The sequence below is a fragment of the Raphanus sativus genome, chromosome 9 (genome assembly GCF_000801105.2).
Source record: "Raphanus sativus cultivar WK10039 chromosome 9, ASM80110v3, whole genome shotgun sequence".
Taxonomy (NCBI): domain Eukaryota; kingdom Viridiplantae; phylum Streptophyta; class Magnoliopsida; order Brassicales; family Brassicaceae; genus Raphanus; species Raphanus sativus.
Window position 1 is genome coordinate 20,012,494 of NC_079519.1, and position 19,324 is coordinate 20,031,817.

The 19,324-nt window shown below is 36.6% G+C and overlaps 2 protein-coding genes across 2 annotated transcripts; one reads left to right on the forward strand and one right to left on the reverse strand.

The window, feature by feature from the left end:
* Nucleotides 1-3,645: 3,645 nt before the first annotated feature.
* On the reverse strand, nt 3,646-15,800 carry LOC130500142 (uncharacterized). The gene is made up of 3 exons (XM_056994872.1): nt 15,742-15,800; nt 3,934-4,184; nt 3,646-3,780 (listed from the first exon to the last, which is right to left on the reverse strand). Exons 1-3 carry the CDS (start codon nt 15,785-15,787, stop codon nt 3,646-3,648), a joined length of 432 nt encoding a protein of 143 aa, XP_056850852.1. The 5' UTR covers nt 15,788-15,800.
* Nucleotides 15,770-18,775, forward strand: LOC108823596 (uncharacterized). The gene is made up of 3 exons (XM_018596835.2): nt 15,770-16,818; nt 17,858-18,400; nt 18,500-18,775. Exons 1-3 carry the CDS (start codon nt 15,988-15,990, stop codon nt 18,602-18,604), a joined length of 1,479 nt encoding a protein of 492 aa, XP_018452337.2. The 5' UTR covers nt 15,770-15,987; the 3' UTR covers nt 18,605-18,775.
* The last annotated feature ends 549 nt before the right edge of the window (nt 18,776-19,324 follow it).

Here is a 19,324-nt window from a genome sequence, read left to right on the forward strand (position 1 = left end):
CTCCGCACTCCACAATCAGATAAGGGACCATCTCGAGAAAAGGCTCCATTATCTCATCCCATCTTTCTGGTATGGTAGTTGAAGGTTGCTGTCCCAGACGACTATGTGCCTCTTAGGGATCGATATCCAAATAGCCACCAATGTTTGTTGTCCAAGTTCAGTGGCGCATAGATATCATCAATGTCCTCCCCCCACTTCTTGTTTGATTGGCAAAATGAAGGCATTGATCCGTCATACAAACTCGCCGCCCCACTAGGTAGCATTTTTCCTAAACCATTGTGATCAGACGACGATGTTTTGAAGACCAGATACTGTTCTCTCCAAGACTGGGTAAAGTTGTGATCCAGGAAGCACATTCGCTCGCTCCGGGAACATTGTGGGTTCTCCTTATACCTCTGCCTCAGCACATTCATCCAAGCATCTATATGCTGCATATAAAATAATACAAGTTAGAACCTTCCAGACGACTTACAAATAAGTCGTCTGGAAGGTTTTCCAGCTGGACGACTTACAAATAAGTCGTCTGGAAGGTTTTCCAGCTCGAAAACCTTCCACGACTTATTTGTAAGTCGTCCAGCTGGAAAACCTTCCAGACGACTTATATATTTACAAATCTATACAAAGACAAGTTACCAGACGACTTATTTGTAAGTCTTCTGGAAGGTTTCCAGCTGGACGACTTACAAATAAGTCGTCCAGCTGGAAACCTCCAGACGACTTATATATTTACAAATCTATACAAAGACAAGTTACCAGACGACTTATTTGTAAGTCTTCTGGAAGGTTTTCAGCTGGACGACTTACAAATAAGTCGTCCAGCTGGAAAACCTTCCAGACGACTTATATATTTACAAATCTATACAAAGACAAGTTACCAGACGACTTAAAGATAAGCAGAAGACTTACTACGTCTTCCAGCCATGCTTTGGATGTCCGGAGTTTTTGATACCACCAAGTTGGTGATGTACGTGGTTTGTCCTCTTCCTTAGTGAAATAATCACTGCAAACAAAAAAGCAATCAGTTTTGGTAGACTAAATCAAGCTATTATGGGTAAAGCAATCACTTACGGATCAGTTTTCAACCAATCAGCGAGCTCCTTCATCTTAGGTCTGTTTAGTGTGGGAAATGGATTATACTTTCCCACTCTAAGGAGTTTCCTTCTCTCTGCCGTATAAGGAGATATCTGCGTGGGAGCAGGTTTCTTCGTTCGTTCACTCCTTGCACGCACAGAAGCAGTGGGAGCTGTTTGGTCCAATACAACCAGGCTCGGTTCTGAAGCTGAAGCTGGATCGGTGGAAGCGAAGCTCGGTTGTTGATCGTTGGAAGCGAAGCTCGGTTGGTCAGTGGAAGTGAGAGGAACAATCTCTTTGGAGGTGACACCATCTGCTTTATCCTCCGGCAAGATCTTATATACCGAGATCGCCTCATCTGCTGTATCCTCGGCAACAATCTCTGCAATAAAAGAGAACAAGTTAACCCTGGACGACTTAGTGGGAACGATGGTTGTTCGGAAATAGTGGGAATTCGAATCGCCTTTGATATCGCCGGTGAGAGAGAACTGTTAGGGTTTCTGTTCGCGGAAAATGAAAAAAAAAAAAATCACCTTATATATTGGGTAAATAATCCGGTTAGCTTTAAAAGTACATTGGTAAACTTTAAGGTTGGTCCGGTTTAGACGACTTATTCTGGCTGATAATGTACATCAGACGACCTAATATTTAGTCGTCTGGGAACAGAAGACTAAATATTAAGTCGTCCAATACCCTAAAATGAACCCCTAAACTAAAATGACTAAATTAACTTACTAACCACGTTATAAAATCAAATTATACTTCAATAGTGTTTACTATACACAGAAATGAACACGCCTAGGTAATTTTAAAAATTTTCAAAAACGGTTTTAATGCTTTCCAAAATCTAACCCTAAGAACACATACAATACTACAACATATGTTGATGAAACATAAACTAAAGAATATCATGACTCACTACTTTCACTCATCTGGGCTGAAAACAATTGAAATTTGTTATATATTAATTTATATCTCTTAAGACATATGTTAATTACATAATTCCAATTTTTCACTTATCAAAATATTTTTTACAAAATTTTTAAATTATGTTTAAGAATAACTGTCCAGACGACTTAACTTAAAGTCGTCTGGACGACTTATTTTCAAGTCGTCTGTTTACAGACGACTTGCGAGGGGTAGAAACGTAAAAAAAAATCCGTTTTTTTGTTTGTTCACAAGGAGATAGTTGTAATTTCAATAGCCTTTTAAGTTACTTTTGCTTTGACCCAAGTTGGGGTACTCTTTTGGGTTTGACTCCAAGTTTTTGAGTCACAATTGGTAATTCTCCCTAGATTTATTTCCAAAAATTGGTCAACTTTATCAATTTGGGATATCTTTTTAAGAAAATAAGAATGGTCAAAATTATTATTTAGAAAAATTTCTTAACAAAACTAAGATAGGTCAAAGTCCTTCATAAAAATGGTCAACTTTCTCATTTAGGATATCTTTTAATAGTAATAAAATTGTCAAAGTAATTAATAAAATAAAAGGTAATCAGTAAAGTTTTCATAAATACAGTACTTGTATTTTTTCAAAATAGATAGTTAAATAATAAACATAATATATACTATAGTGGTTTGTGCTTGTTTTATATTTTCTTATCTAGTATATATATCTAATATAGTAAAATGTCATATTAAAATTTCATACTATAATTCAACTCTATAAACTATGGTTACACATACATGATATATCAGTATTTTTACTAGCTCTATCCTATGGTTTGAGTCTTTTATCAAGTTAAGTATGTGTTTTTGAAGTATTTTGGTGCTATTTGGTAGTTTTACAAGTTTTAAGTCTACTTAGAACAAAAGAGATTGAACTCGATACAAAAGGAAATGAAAGATGCATAATTATGCAGATGTATCAGAATCTAGTAACATATGAAAAACTTTCTACAGTGAGAGTGAGCTCAACTTTGGAAACAAGACATGGAATTGATTTCTCTTTTCAATACCACCAGGGTGAGGTCGGTCCATCGGTTATATCGCAATTTTATGCCTGTATAACTGAAAGCTGGTCTGTCTACAGATTTATTCGAGAAAAGAACATTTTAAGATTTTCTGAAACGTTTCGGTCTAATTTTGCCTAAAATTTGACCACAGTGTATTTTGACCTATTAACTATTTGACCGTTTTTATATTAAACTTTTTTACATCAGATTTATAGGTTTTAAAGTTCTGGGAAGACAAGATAATATTTTTGAACCCTTGATTTTTGTCTCTTTATTCTAATTATGCTGATTCAATAATTGATCTTGTGTTATTTAGTTATGTTAGAGTAGCATCATATTTAGATTTTAGGATTTTAAAAGAGTTGAAGAGAATGAATTTTAGGATTGTTTGACAAGAGAATACTTTATGCCTTTCTTGTAACCAGTTTTGTTTGGATCCACCAGGTCCACCCTATATAGATTCCAGACCACAAGTATATGGTGAACAACACTAGACCTTCGCGGTGAGAAAGTATATATATGAACTTGTTCTGATTTAGTATTGGAATCCTATAATTCAAGTCTGCCTTTAAACCTATAAACGGAGGAGAAATAATTAGATCGACACTTGTGACAATTCATGCCCCTGCAGCATGAGAACCATAGGCTGCTTTGCAGCTTAAGAATTGCTTCTCCCTGAATCTTAGGTTTTGGATAAAGTGTTCCAATATTTTCATATAGTATGTAATCTTTTCAGTGTTATGACGGAAACCCTAGAGAGTATTTCATTTACCAACACATTTGAAAGAGCAGACATTATCATGTTTAGAAGAAATAAAACAGATAATGTGGATTCGAATTCTTCAACCTAAATAAAATTAATAAATAAATTAATAAAAATAAATTTTAAAATATGTAGAACTTACAAGTTCATCCTCCTTAGAAGAGATAGTGCAGGCACCGAGGTAAACAGCTTTCCCGCCACGATCGCTCTTCCGGTTGGCTAAGTTTTTAAGAGATTTATCTATGGTCTCCTGCTTCAGCCAATGCACCTGCAACCCTTGCCAAACCGTCGAGTTAATAAATCTTGGTGTCTTACCTCTAAGCCATAGCTGCTTCCACTCATGGATCTGCTTCGTGTAAGGATCCATGACCTTCTCGTTGAATGCCTCATGACCTACAAAAGAAAATAACAATTGTTAAGTAAATATAGTGAAAATTTATGTATATAAATAATACAAACAAAATATTATAAATTAAAAATGAGAATAGTTATCTGTAGAATTGTTAATATTCTAAAACATTCATATATCTATAAAAGTTTTTAATAATATTTATAAAAATATTTACATAGTTAATAAAAATCTGTGAAACTTTTTTCTGTAGTTAGAATATATATATATATATATATTATATATATTATATATATATATATATATATATATTTCACAGATTTTATTAACTATGTAAATATTCTATATATATATAACATTTTTATCAGAAGACATAATTTTTTTCCGGATTTGCAGTGATTGAATAGGGTAAAGAGAGAATGAAGAATGAATGTAGTAAGGAGGTGAGCTCGTATTTATAAAAGAAATTGCCGACAGTTCCAACAGTTTTTCGATGATATTTCGACGAAAGAATAAGGATATTTTCGGAAACCATCGGATATTCATTACATAAACGGCTATATAGCGGTCAAATTTCTTTCGTCGAAACCCCCTCGGAATTTTTAGAAAATTCGTCGGAAGTTTGCAACAGTCAAAATATTATCAACGGTCAAAAGATTCCTCAAAATGTCGTCATAAAATTCCAATTAATTTCTGAGGGATTGAAAAAATTAAAACCATTTAAAATGATCGCATAACAGTTATATATTCCCCTCGCTATTTTTGTCGGATTCTCTTTGCTATATTCCAACAACTTTGTTTTCGGAAGAATTCTGTCAGAATTGCCCGGCGAAATTCCGACGAATGTTTATTTTAGTACATCGTCAGTATTTCATCGGAACACTGTCAGAACCTTCGGACGAAAGTTTTGTCCTTCGAATCTGCCGTGTTTTCTTGTAGTGACATGAATGACTTATGGACTTGGAAGTTCAACAAAAGTGTAGGATAACGTTCGGTTCTGTCGGGTCGTTGGTTAACTAATCAAGAGAAAGAATCAGAAGTTCATGTGAGGCAGAAACATTATCATCCATTAATGAGAATAACGACCGTGTCTGGAATTTGAAATTTTATTTCTTATGGAAAGCACTAAGGAAGGTTTTTTATGTGGTTGATCTTATTATCTTAAAAGGAGTGAAGATTGATGATTAATGTGAAGTGTATGGTAAGTTACGATTCAATTAATCACATGCTTCTTCTTTGCACTGTTGCAAGACAGACATGAGTGATATCTAACATCCCATATCCGAAAGGTGGGTTTCATACTTCTTCAATTTTTCGTGAATATTCAATACTTCTTGTGTTTGAGTAACAAAATTACGAATCGACAAAGCACTTGGAAAAATATGGCAATGGATCATTTATTATATTTGGAAAAACATAAATGGTTTTCACTTTGAAGCAAGTCGATTCCGTTTTGTTGATGTGGTGGTAAAATCTTTAGATGAAGGGAACATATTGATGAATGGCTCGACAGATTTGTTAGATAATTTGAAAGAATGGAAAAGAGGCAAAATTTAAATCTTTCAAAAAGGGGAATGACAACTAAAAGTGGATGATATGTAATATTCGAAGGGTGTGTTCAAAACAAATATAATATTGGAAAGGAGTGCTAATAAGCATCTCGAAGGAGACACGACCCCATGGATACACGAAGAAATCATCAAGGTTCTTGATCCTCTCGGCATGTTCAAAAAAAATTTTGGCAACGTGAGTGGTGGGCAGTATCACATATGCAAGCATAGCGAGTAGTACATACTTTATCCTGATCTCTGTTGTGGTGACTGTCTTGCGCGTGAGCATCCTAATGACACATGATACACATACTTATTTAAGCATCCCAAAAAGTAAACTGTAGTACGGCTGTTCATTTTTGAGATTCTTCATTTCCTTCCTTCGTCGGAGGTCTTGGGTATTTACAGCACGGCATACCAGTTACAATGGTGAACTCTCTCAACCAATCTAATTGGGTTCTCAGCATATAGGAACCAGGCCTCATACTTCTTGCGGACTTTCAGCTGACTTGATAGCATGTATCTTCCTAGACGACCAGAGAATGGTGTCTGATCCATGAGCTCTAAGAACTTACAGAAATGTGAACTCTTCATAACATCAATTTCGTGTGCCTCCAGAGTGTCTAGTATGTGCCTAAGACCTCCTGGTTTGTGGTACGGAGTGACTCTTAGACCAACAGGCTCCTCACAAGCTGCAAAAATACAAAATGGTAAAGTTGGGGTCTCCATATTTGCCAACAGAGGATTCAATGGAATCAAAACCTGAGCTTGGCAAGTATGTGAAGCGTGTGTTTGTCCTAATTCATGAAATTGATTCAATTCAAATGATAAAAGGAAGGAAAATGCTTACCATTATAAAACGAGATTAATAAAGAAGAAACTACCGACTGAGAGGATCCGTCGAACATGGTTTGCAGGAATATCAAGGAGATTGAGAGAGATTGATGAGTTTTTTGTGAACAATGGCTTCATCGGAGAACTCGAAGAGATTGTGAGAGAAGAGGAAGAAAACTATGAAGATAGGTGAGTAATAGAGATGAGATAACCAAAGTAAGTAATAGAGAGGAAATAGGTATTTCGGCCATAAGAGTGTATAGTGTGTAGTGATGAGCGTTGTCTCTCTAATCACGTGTAATAATTAAAGAGAATATAGGGTTTTCGAAAATGTTATTACATATTAGGCTGCGATATAGGATGATAGGGGTAATAAAGCCATTAATAGAAAACGTCACTTGTAAAGTTGAAAATCGATCCTTGCAAATTTGCGTGTTACTCTTGTATATTCACTGCCATTTCTCTTATATCATTTGACAATTGGGTGACAAGAATAGCACGTGACACATGAATTTGCCAGTGTGATCTGATAAAATATTGAAACATATATATTCCATCTCTGTAATTACGCTATATTGAGTTCTGTATATTTGCTTACCATGTAGGAAGGTAGGTCTCTTTGTAAAAAATCAGACATGTAACCGTACTATTATTCATCCAATAATACAAACTAAATATGGTATCAGAGCATACCTAGGTTAACACCTCTTTTTCTCTCTTTAGCTGTCATCTTTCTTCTTCTATCCTCTATTTCTTTTACCACCATAAACGATGAGTTCGGAATCTATGGCTGAGAGAACATCAGTTTTCAATGCTAAAAACCTATAAATTACTCTGCTTTCCGTCAATATAACGAGTGTTACAAAACTTACCAATGAGAATTATCTCATGTGGAGCCGCCAAGCCCGTGCCTTTCTTGAAGGCCATGAACTTCACCAGTTCATTGACTCCTCCAATGATGCTCAGTCCGAAACAGTCATGAATGAAGTATCGCATACCCAAATTCAGCCTTTGCTCCTTGGTGTTGACAAGATCGTCTACTGTATTCTGCTTTCATCTGTGCGATCTCTTTCAATGTTCAACCAGTTCCACCACCTCTAAAGACGTTTGGGATCTCCTTGCTGCAACATTCGGTAATCTAATACGAGGCCACCTTCGCCAACTCCGACTAAAGATTTGAGCTTTTGTTAAAGACACACAAACAATCAATGAGTATCTTCGTGGCATCAAGACCAAATCAGATGAACTTTTGCAACTTGGAGTACTAATGGATCACAAAGACCTTACTGAACAGATCCTCGCTGGATTTGGTTAAGATTATAAGCCTGAAGTTGATGATGTCAATGCAAGAAATTGCCCCATCTCCTTTCAAGAACTTCATGAACAGTTGTTGAATCGGGAAGCCATGATAGTCACCACTCAGTCTACTACACCTCTTTCCATTGTAGACAATGCTACAGACACTCGTCCATAGTCACAACACCAGCACCATAACCGCAATCAGCAACAACGCAACACCAACTTAATAATCGTCAGCAACAATGCTTTTCAAAGCTTTACTTGGGTTGTTGCCAAGCATGTGGGGTACAAGGGCACAGTGCTAGATACTATACTGAGTTTAATATTGTCAAAGGAAGTGCTCCAGCACCCCAGTGGTCATCCACACCTATGCAACAACCACATTGGTCAGCGGCACCAACAAACTCCCACTGGCAGCTCCGTGCAAACCCAGCAATGATGTCAGACAGCTCTACTTGGCTCCTGGACTCTGGAGCGTCATATGACATGACATCCGACCTCGCCAATCTCTCACTGCACAACCCATACAGTGGCGGTGATGCTGGTTTTTTAGGCGACGGTTCAGGCCTTCACATGTTCCATTCTGGTTCTTCTTCTCTACCATCTTAAACTAAACCTTTCTTTCTTAATCAAGTTTTATGTGTTCCATCGGTAGATAATAATTTGATCTATGTTTTCCAACTGTGCAAAACAAATGGTGTTATTGTTACGTTTACTCCTACATACTTCCAGGTGAGAGACTTGGCCAAAACTATCTACTTTGCAGTCTCCTTCTCTTTCATTTTCTTCAGTTGTTAAAACTACTATGACGGATTGATACTCACGTTTGGGACATCCTACTTCTTCTATTTTCAAAAAGTTGTTTCTCAATTTGATTTACCTATTTCTTCAAATGTTTTGCTTTCTCATCCTTGAAATGCTTACTTTATTAATAAAATGCACAAATTACCTTTTGCAAATTCGACTTTACAAACCACTCATCCTCTTCATGTTGTTTTCTTGGATCTGACTTCTCTGATATTTTCTCTAGACTGTTTTAAATACTACGTTCTTTTTGTTGATCATTTAACTCGATACACTTGGTTGTATCCTTCAAATAGAAATATGATGTTTTTGAAGTTCTTACAAAGTTCAAAGTTTTGGTCGAAAATCAATTTCGTCAAAAGCTTCTAACTCTTTATACGGACAATGGGGGCGAGTACGTTGGTCTTGCTGTCTTCTTAACGTTCAATTGAATTTCTCATATAACCAGTCTGCCTTATACGCTCAAGCATAATGGTATTGCAAAATGCAAACATCGACATATTGTCGAAGCGGGCCTCGCCCTATTATCTCATGCATCCATACCTCAGACGTACTTGCCATTTGCCTTTACTGCTGTTGTCTATCTAATAAATAGGGTGCCATCTCAAACATTGAATTTTCAAATCCCCTATCAGTCTTTACATGGTTAACCTCCGAATTTTCAAAAGCTATGTATCTTTGGATGTTTATGATTCTCGTGGGTCAAGCCTTATACATCTCGTAAATTAGATGCTTGATCAAAACCATATGTATTCTTAGGATATCCCATTACTCAAAAGTGCTTATTCTGTCTAGACAGAGAAACAACTCGAGTTTACACATCAAAACATGTATTTTTTCATGAATCTTTTTCCTGTTTGCAACACCAACTTCTGCTATGTGTAACAAAATAACTAATGAAATGGATCCTCCAGTGTCTTTTTTTCTGTTGTCTCTGTTGTTCCTATTGCAGGTACCATGCCTCCAGCACCACCAGCACCATCTGATGCATCACTACAACATCAGACAGCTCCAGCACCACTACATCAGCCAGTTCTACAACAACAACAAGCACCACCACAAAACATTGCTGGGATGCCCTCTGATACGACTACAACAGAGACCACAATACTGCATGCTGAAACAAACCTTCCTTCACTGGAACAACAACAAGTCAGCGAGCAAATAGGACAGCCTGCACCACCACCAGCAACTCAAGTGATCCCACCACGGCGCACAAGCAATAGAACTCCCAAGCCGATTCAAAAACTTAGTCTCCATACTCAAGTGTCTCCATCACCACCTACAACAATTCGCACTTCAATAGCAGAAGTTTTTAAAACCCCATATTGATGCAAAGCCATGATCGATGAAATTAATTTTTATATTACGTTATTGACTGCAGGTGGGTGTTCACTTCACACTTCACTATAAAAAGACGTGCTGGTGGTACCATAGAACACTACAAGGCTCGACTAGTTGCGAAAGGATACAACCAAGTTCCTGGCATTGACTATAATGACACATTCAGTCTGGTGGTTACGCCAGTAGCTATTTGCATTGTTCTCAGCACAGCAGTAACTTGTAACTGGCCTCTAAAACAGCTTGATGTCACCACAACCTTTCTTCAAGGACATCTCGATGATGAAGTATATATGATGCAGCCAACCGGTTTCCTGGATAAAGACAACCCAATGGCTGTCTGCAAGTTACGCAAGACCATTTATGGTCTCAAACAAGCACCTCGTGCCTGGTACAATGAGTTACGCACTTTCCTCCTTCAGTCCGGTTTTAAAAACTCCTTGGAAGATGCATCTCTCTTCATCTTCAAGAACAGTGGCATTATCCTGTATATGCTCGTACAGGTTGATGATATTATCGTCATTGGGAACAGCCAACAACACATACACGGTTTATCGCTTTCTTATCTCATCGCTTTTCATTAAAAGACTGGTGATCTTACATATTTTCTTGGTGTTGAATGCACACATACTTCTTCTGGACTCCACCTTTCTCAAGAACGTTATATTGCAGATCTCCTTCATCGCACAAACATGAAGAATGCGAAATTTGTAGCCACGCCACTCTGCTCCACGTCTAACATGATCCTTCTCACAAGCACTCCTCTAGGTGACCCAAGGGAATACAGATGATTTGTCGGCAGTTTGCAATACATATCCTTAACGCGGCCGGACATCTCGGTGAACAAAATGTCTGAGTTCATGCACCGGCCTACGAATGAAAATTGGACAGCGGTGAAACGGATCATGCGCTATCTCTCTGGCACACCAAACTGAGGTGTCTTCTTCCATGCTAACAACACCCCAACTCTTCATACCTTCACCGTCTCCACATGCGCTTACATTGTATACATTGGACAACATCCGGTGGCATGGTCTTCAAAGAAACAAATGGGCGATTGAAGTTGAATGTCGATCTCTTGCAAACACAACAATTGAAGTTTCCTGGACCATATCACTCATATGGAGCTTGGCATCACAGTTGCCACAACACCAACCATCTAATGTGATAATATAGGTGATAACTAGCTTGATGCGAGTCCGGTATTGCATTCTTGTATGATACATATAGCACTGGATTATCATTTTTTTCGAGGATACATTCAGAGTGGCACTGCTAGTCTCTCATATCATCACAACTGAATCAACTAGCTGATGCACTTACTAAGCCACTTCTTCGTGCTCGCTTTGACAGTCTCTCTATCAAGATCGACCTCCACTCACACCCGTCTGTCTTAAAGAGGCGTGAGAAGATATATAAACATAAATATTTACTCTCTGTAATTACGCAATATTAATTTCTGTATATTTTTTTACTATGTATGTAGGTAGGTCTCTCTGTATAAAGTCAGACATGTAAGAATACTATTATTCATCCAATAATACAAACTAATGTGATCCATGATGCCAGCCTAAGAAAAATGGAACACATAGAAAATAAAAGATCCGACCGCTCTTTTTTCTTCCATCCTTTGAACCGCTTTGTTCATAGTAAATCAGTGAAATTTCACATTTTACACAAACATTTAACATTATTGGTTCTTCTTCACCTACAAAGAGTTTTTAACAGAACATAAATTTCATTTTTATTCTTTATCATTTATAATAAAAAGGGCAATTCTCTTAAATAGCATTTTTTAAGTTTTCGTCACAAAATAGCACTCAAAAAATAAAATGACCAAACTAACACATTTTTGTTTTGTAAATTTTAATTTTTAAAAATTTGAATACATCCCTAAAACCCACCCCTTAACTCTAAACCCTAAATCTTAGATTAGTTAACCCAAGAGTTATAAATGCATATTTACCCTTCGATAAAACGTTTTTGTTCATTTTCCTTCTTGAGTTCTTGTGATGCTATTTTGTAACAAAAACTTGGTTCCGTGTTATTCTAGTGTTTTTCTCATAAAATAGGTTATTTATTATAAACCAAGAACAACAAAATCCCATTTTTATTTGGAAAATTGCACCCTATAACCAAAGAAAAAACCCAAATCAGATAAGAGCATATCCATCCCTACTCCATATTTTACTCCATTTATAGAGTAAATGGAGTGGGAAATGGAGTTGTGAACAAAAAATAAAGGGCTTATTTGCGTACTAGCTATATTTGAGAGGCAAATTAGGTGAATGACCATGATTTTGACATAATGTAATGTCAGACACTTGTGCCATAAACCATCCGGTTTTACCCTTTTCCTTAGCATGTATCCAGTTGCAAGTGAAAAAAAAGTGACGTTGATATTTTTGTGGCATACTTACACTATCGAAACACAATGTATGTATCAGATTTATTTCGAATCACACATTCTTCACTGTAAAATGTGTGGATACTATACAACACTATTAATTAAATGGTGTATCCCATTTATTTACACTGTCAGTTAATTCCAGGTTAATCCATATTAATGGCGTAGTATATGACTAATTGGTTCCAAAATTATTCCATTTGAAACCGATGAAATAGAAATTATCGATCATGAGTATAATGTTCACTACTACTTTTTGCAATGGAGTGCATGATAAGAGAAAGAACAAATTTTATAGCCGAAATAATATAGGTGATGAAGTTCATGATATTATAGAGGTGAATTGGTAGTAACTTAGGAAAGAGAGGATACATTACCATTAAATATAAGACATATATAATAGAAAAGGTAAAAATATAGTTACAATCTAAAAATCATCTTAACATATTTCTCAAATGTTGATATGGCTATGCCTTCATGGAAGGTGATAATTCTTGCCCAATGTCAATCCCAATCATACATAAACTAAACCCTATCAACTAATCAGTAACTCTATACGGAAATATAAACCATAGTCCAATGTCAACCCCAATCTTCCATAAAGTAAACCCTAACCACTAATTACTAAACCCTACATGGAAATAGAAACCCTAATCCAATGTCAAACACAATCTTTTATAAACTAAACCCAAATTTTGAAATGCGAGTAACATGCATTTCAATTCTAAAGGAGCATATAGAATAGAAAAGGTGACAAACGATATAGTACAGTAGTATGTATATATATATATATATATATATATATATATATATATATATATATATATATATATATATATATATATATATATATATATATATTGTTCAAATTTTGAAGTGTTTATGATTGCATGGAAAGAGATAATGCCTACACCAACTTCAGATTGAGTGTGGCGAAATAAATAAAGATAAACAACAACAAACAAGATTGAATCCTCTCTTTCAAGCATCAAATGAAATATAACTTACTAAGTAGTACATTATATATTAATAAACATGACAAATAAGAACCAAATTTGAAAGAAAGACAGTCCGTTCCATTTCATAAAAATAGTATACAAATACTATTACCCTTCCAACTCATCCATGTCATATCTGAAGAACACAATGAAAATGAAGACACACGTTAGTTTACTAGTATATGAATTACTTTATGCTTAGGTTAAATATTTATTTGTGTCAATCCAAAATAGCATATGAGAGTGAAAAAGTAACATATGCAATTAGAATTATACCATCTAATATAATATATAATTTATATATATGAAATGAAACAGATGGTCAGATGGAATGAAAAGCAAATTGTATATTAGTTCTGATAAAATTCTTCATAAATAGCAGAGGAATGGAATGACACATAAACAGTTTCTAAAACTAAGTTTTCCATTTCAAATAGCACATGTTCCATAAGATACTCCATTTCACACAGAACTAAACTTTTTTATCGCAAAAATGATTTTTCATTCTTAAATCACTATCCCCATTCGCATTAAACAGATGAGTATGACGAACAGAGAAAATTTCAAGCCTAAACCAAAAAGAAACTTACGATATGGTTACGGGGTTGAAAATCAAGATATCAACTCGAATTGATTACTGAGACCGGAAATCTAATCGCCGGTTCACTTCCTCGGGTCATCTTGTGATTTCGACAACTACTTACTTTACCGTAGACGATCCCTCACCCAAAACGACTTCTCTTATGAAAATTCTCGCCGTAGTAAAGTAGGGGACAAGAAGAGGCGAGGCTCTGATGTGAAACTATTCAACTTCGTCCTCTTTTATTGATTATGAGTTACTGTGTAGAAAAGGTGTGATTCTTGAAGAGCCACAATGCTTTACCTAAAAAGTGGGTTTAATTTTTTTTTTTATTTAGCAGGCTTTCCCAGTTTCTTTCAAGAGTAATATGGTAATAATACATATAATTTAAGGGGAACATGAAAAAGGTAGGGCAATTGGTGAGTGGCTTAATTATAATTTGTTTGGACGCTACATGGTTTAATTTCCCAAAAATAAAAACATTACTCCATTTATAGAGTAATGCTTTTATTTTTTGTTCATTACTCCGTTTTCACTCCATTTACTCTATAAATGGAATAGAATATGGAGTGGAGATGAGGATGATCTAAGTAACCATAATACTCTTCTCTCTCTTCCTTTTTCTTCCTATCTCTCTACTTTCACTTTAGAAATCTAATTTTGTTTATTTTTTTAGTTTTTTTTCCAAATTGATAATATATTAAAAGCCCGAAGTCCAATAGTGACAAGGCCGAAGCCCATAACCTTACAAAATGCACAAAGCCCAGAAAAGTAAACGGACAACAACAACAAAAAACAGCAAATGGGCCACAGCCCAAAACCCAGAGTCTCCACCGACACTTCGGGAACCGCTCTAGCGGAAATCACGGCGAGGCGCTGGATCAGACACGTGGAAGGATCTGCTCTGTTCACGCAACACGCGTCTTCACCGCTTCAACTCGCTCGCCACCGCTGCAATTCGACCGCCTCCGACACTACACCGCCAGAGCCACACCAAAGAACACTTCGTTCGTCGGAGCTCAGAGACCATCAAACCTCCTAACGAACCCATCACCGTTCTCCACCGCAATCTCTTCACGCCGGAGTTTTCATCGAACCTCGAGATCTCCTCCGACTTTGAACCGCTTCAAGCCCTAGACACGTGAATCGAGAACCATCGTCCCCTCACCGGAAGACTTCACCGGCTATCAAACCTTTACCACAAGAGAGCATCATCGAGCTTCCCCCGAGATCTCCTCCCACAACATCTCCATCCACAATTTCAACCTCACCGCGGAGCATAACCGAGCCTCCACCACTTTCACAAGCTAGAACCGACTGTTCCCCTTTGACGGAAAGGGTCACAGCGGCGAACCAAAGCCGACCGTCCACTCTAAGAGAGATGCGACGACGGAAGCAAAAGATTAACTCAAAAAAACCGAAACGGAAAGGAAAGAAAAAGAAACCTAAACAACTAACACGATAGAGAAACCCGACCGACGGTGGCTAAAAGAGCCCACTCCATCGGCCGGAAAGATTCTCACGGCAGGGATCTCTCTCTTTTCTCTCTTCTCTCGGAGGAAGACAATGATTTCAAATTTAAATGTTTATTTTTTTAGTTATTTCACAAATTCTCCCTTTTACTTTTATCATTTACTCTCCTCTCTCTCCCTTTTTCTTCCTATCTCTCTATTTCACTTTAGAAATCTAATTTTGTTTATTTTTTTAGTTATTTCACAAATTCTCCCTTTTACTTTTATCATTTATTTCCATCTTTTGGTTTCAGAGTTTGTACTTTCTAATTTCTACCTTGTAGAGGGAGAGCATCTGCGTACGCGTATTCTCTCAACCTCATCACTCTTTCTCTCTCTACCCTGAGAGACACCAAAAAAACTCACAAATTTTTCTTCAGCTTTTCCTCGTATGGTATCTAAATCTAGTTTCAATTAAAAAACAATTTATTACGAGGAGAAGAACCAAAACCCACTTTTGTCGGTTTGTTCTCCTCAAGAGTTTCTCGACGTTTTGTCTTTCTGTTTCCAAGAAAAAGATTGAATGAAAGGAAACCAAAAAGACTCGTCGGGTGTTTCCATGATCCGACCGGCTGGAAAACTAATGATCTGGCTCATCCTCTTCATCTCCGTCACTTACATCATCTACACTCTCAAAATCGTCTCCACTTCACGCCCTTGCCATGATCTTACCTCCGAGACCATTCTCCTACCAAGGCCAGAGAAAAAGGCGGTCCAGGCGATTGCGCCGGAGAACCAAGCGACGGATCTAAACCACGTGGTGTTCGGGATTGCTGCCTCGTCGAAGCTGTGGAAACAGAGGAAAGAGTATATCAAGATTTGGTTCGAACCCAAGAAGATGAGAGGCTACGTGTGGTTAGACAAGGAGGTAATAACAGACGCCGGAGATCAAGAAAGCCTCCCTCCGATCAGAATCTCCGGCGACACGTCGTCGTTTCCTTACACCAATAAGAAAGGAAGCAGATCAGCGATACGACTCTCGAGGATCATCTCCGAGACGCTCAAGCATCTTGATTCTGATTCGAGGAAGAGCGTGAGGTGGTTCGTGATGGGCGATGACGACACGGTGTTCGTCACGGATAATCTGATTAGGGTTCTGAGGAAGTACGACCACGAGCAGATGTATTACATCGGGAGCTTGTCGGAATCTCATCTACAGAACATTTTCTTTTCTTATGGGATGGCTTACGGTGGAGGTGGTTTCGCTATTAGCTATCCGTTGGCTGTGGCTTTGAGCAAGATTCAGGATCGGTGTATACGGAGGTATCCGGCTTTGTACGGTTCCGATGATCGTATACAAGCTTGTATGGCTGAGCTTGGAGTTCCATTGACTAAGGAGCAAGGTTTTCATCAAGTAAGAATCTTTCTAACTTTGAACTCTGCAACTTTTGTTTAATGGGTATTAATGCTTATATTGGTTGATCACAAGTAGGTTCGCCTTAGAAAGGAAAAAATTATTGAAATTGTCAATTGATTGATCTTTTAGTTTAAATGAATTTTTATGCCTTTTGCTTGGTTAAAGTCGAAACTTTCAGGTTTTTTTGTTTCTTAGTGTCATGGGTAATTCCAAGAGTTTGATTCTGTATAATGGTTCACAGACTAGGGCCAATGAATCTGCTACGCCCTCTGTTTCTAATTGCAAATAGTTTTATGGAATTTTTTTTTTGTTTCACAATATAAATAGTTTACATATTTAATACATTTTTCATTTATTGTATATTTTGTGACCAATAAAATAATGTTAATTTTTTTTTATAATTTGTTAAATTAATTGATTAAATAATATTTTTATAAAAATATTAACATTTTTAATATTTGTGATTTTAAGCCAAACTACTTACAATTATAAACGGAGGGAATAACATTCTAGAGGTTAAACAAAAACAAGTTCCAAAATTGGAGGTTAACAGATTAAGGTACTGGGAGTTTTAGCAAACTTTGGCAGTTGTGTTGCATTCAAGTTTATTTGGCATTTTACTTATTTAGCTCAGTTTCATTAGTTTATTTATGGAGATTGGAGTCGTGTCTGATTAGCAGTAATAATTAGCTACTAAAACCATTTTTAAAACAGCCGACCAGAAGTTACACCATTGGAAATGACAAGTTAAAATAACAAAGCATCATTTTACAAAACTTGAATTGTTCTATACTTTGGTTGATTATCATTAATTTATTGGAGCAGAACATTTCAAAGAGATTGAATTAGAATAATCGTACACGAACACGCGGCGTGTGACTAGCGCCTGTCTTTGTCTATAGTTTAGATTCCTAGATGTGTCGGAATAAGACGCTTTGTCAGTTCATCATTAAAAACTTGTAACTCTTTTCATCTACGCGCGATGGAGCGCGTGATAGCTACAGTCCCAATTTAACAATATATTTCCTTCTTGCAGTATGACGTCCATGGGAACTTATTCGGCCTCCTCGCTGCCCACCCGGTGACACCGTTCGTATCAATGCACCATCTCGATGTGGTGGAACCCGTCTTCCCAAACATGACCCGCGTTCGCTCCATCAAAAAACTAACCACACCGATGCAGCTCGACTCGGCCGGACTACTCCAGCAATCAATATGCTACGACAAGTACAAGAGCTGGACGGTTTCAGTGTCATGGGGATACGCAGTCCAGGTGTTTCGTGGATCGTTCTCTCCCCGGGAAATGGAAATGCCTTCTAGAACTTTCTTGAACTGGTACAAAAGAGCAGATTACACCGCCTATGCATTCAATACAAGGCCAGTGAGTCGCAATTCGTGCCAAAAACCATTCGTTTTCTACATGTCGGATGCGAATTTTGACAAGCAATTGAACACTACGGTAAGTGTATACACGAGGCATAGGGTTCCGCATCCGGCTTGTCGGTGGGAGATGACTAATCCGGAGGAGATCACCACTATAGTAGTCTACAAAAAACCGGACCCTCACCTATGGGACAGGGTAAGTAAATGGTTTATCTTCTTTAACATGCTGAACTTTATAATTTATTTGAATTAATATGCTAACGCGTCGTGCTTAATGTGTTTTTTTTTGTTGCAGTCACCGAGAAGGAATTGTTGCAGAGTATTACAAACGAAGAGGAATAATACATTGTGGATCAATGTTGGTGTATGTAGAGCAGGTGAAGTTACTGAAGTTAAGTAGTTTCTAGTTCTGTAATAAGATGAGATTTGGAAGAGAAACAATCAGAGGCTTTTAGTTAGGCTTTTCACTCCTATAGTTTTAGTTTTATGAGATAGACCTCTATAACAATTTCTTGTTATTACATGTTTCTTGAGCCATCACAAAATAATTATTGTAAGTGAATGTTAAATATCTTACAACCTAAAAATCAAACCTATTTTTATAACCTTAGCCAATGATCATGTAACTCTCAGATATATATACTTCCTGGTAAATATTTTTTTCTTTTTGAAAACTCTAATCTATTAATTTAGAGTTTTATTTTAGATCAAACAGTTTATCTATGTGTGATATTTCACTTTTTGTACCTAATCAGCATTTCATATAATATAATTATTTCTATAATTCTATTATGTAAAAAGTTATCCGGTTAAGCATTGATTAATATAATTTCAAACGATATCAGAAATGTACTAGATTTTAAATCATCTTACATGTTCAATTTTTTTTTTCAAATATTTTTGGCTTTTGTAAATATTATATATAGTATGCTTTAGTTATACATTATTTCAAAATTTTATATGAAAATTTTATATAATATGCTTATATATTATATCACAATTTTTTGCTTCTTTTTTTTTAAATAACACATATACTAACAATTCTAAGAAAATTTGTGTTGTGTTGTTATATATTAAAATGCATGAGTTTGGAGAATACATGACATTTGTATCATTACAT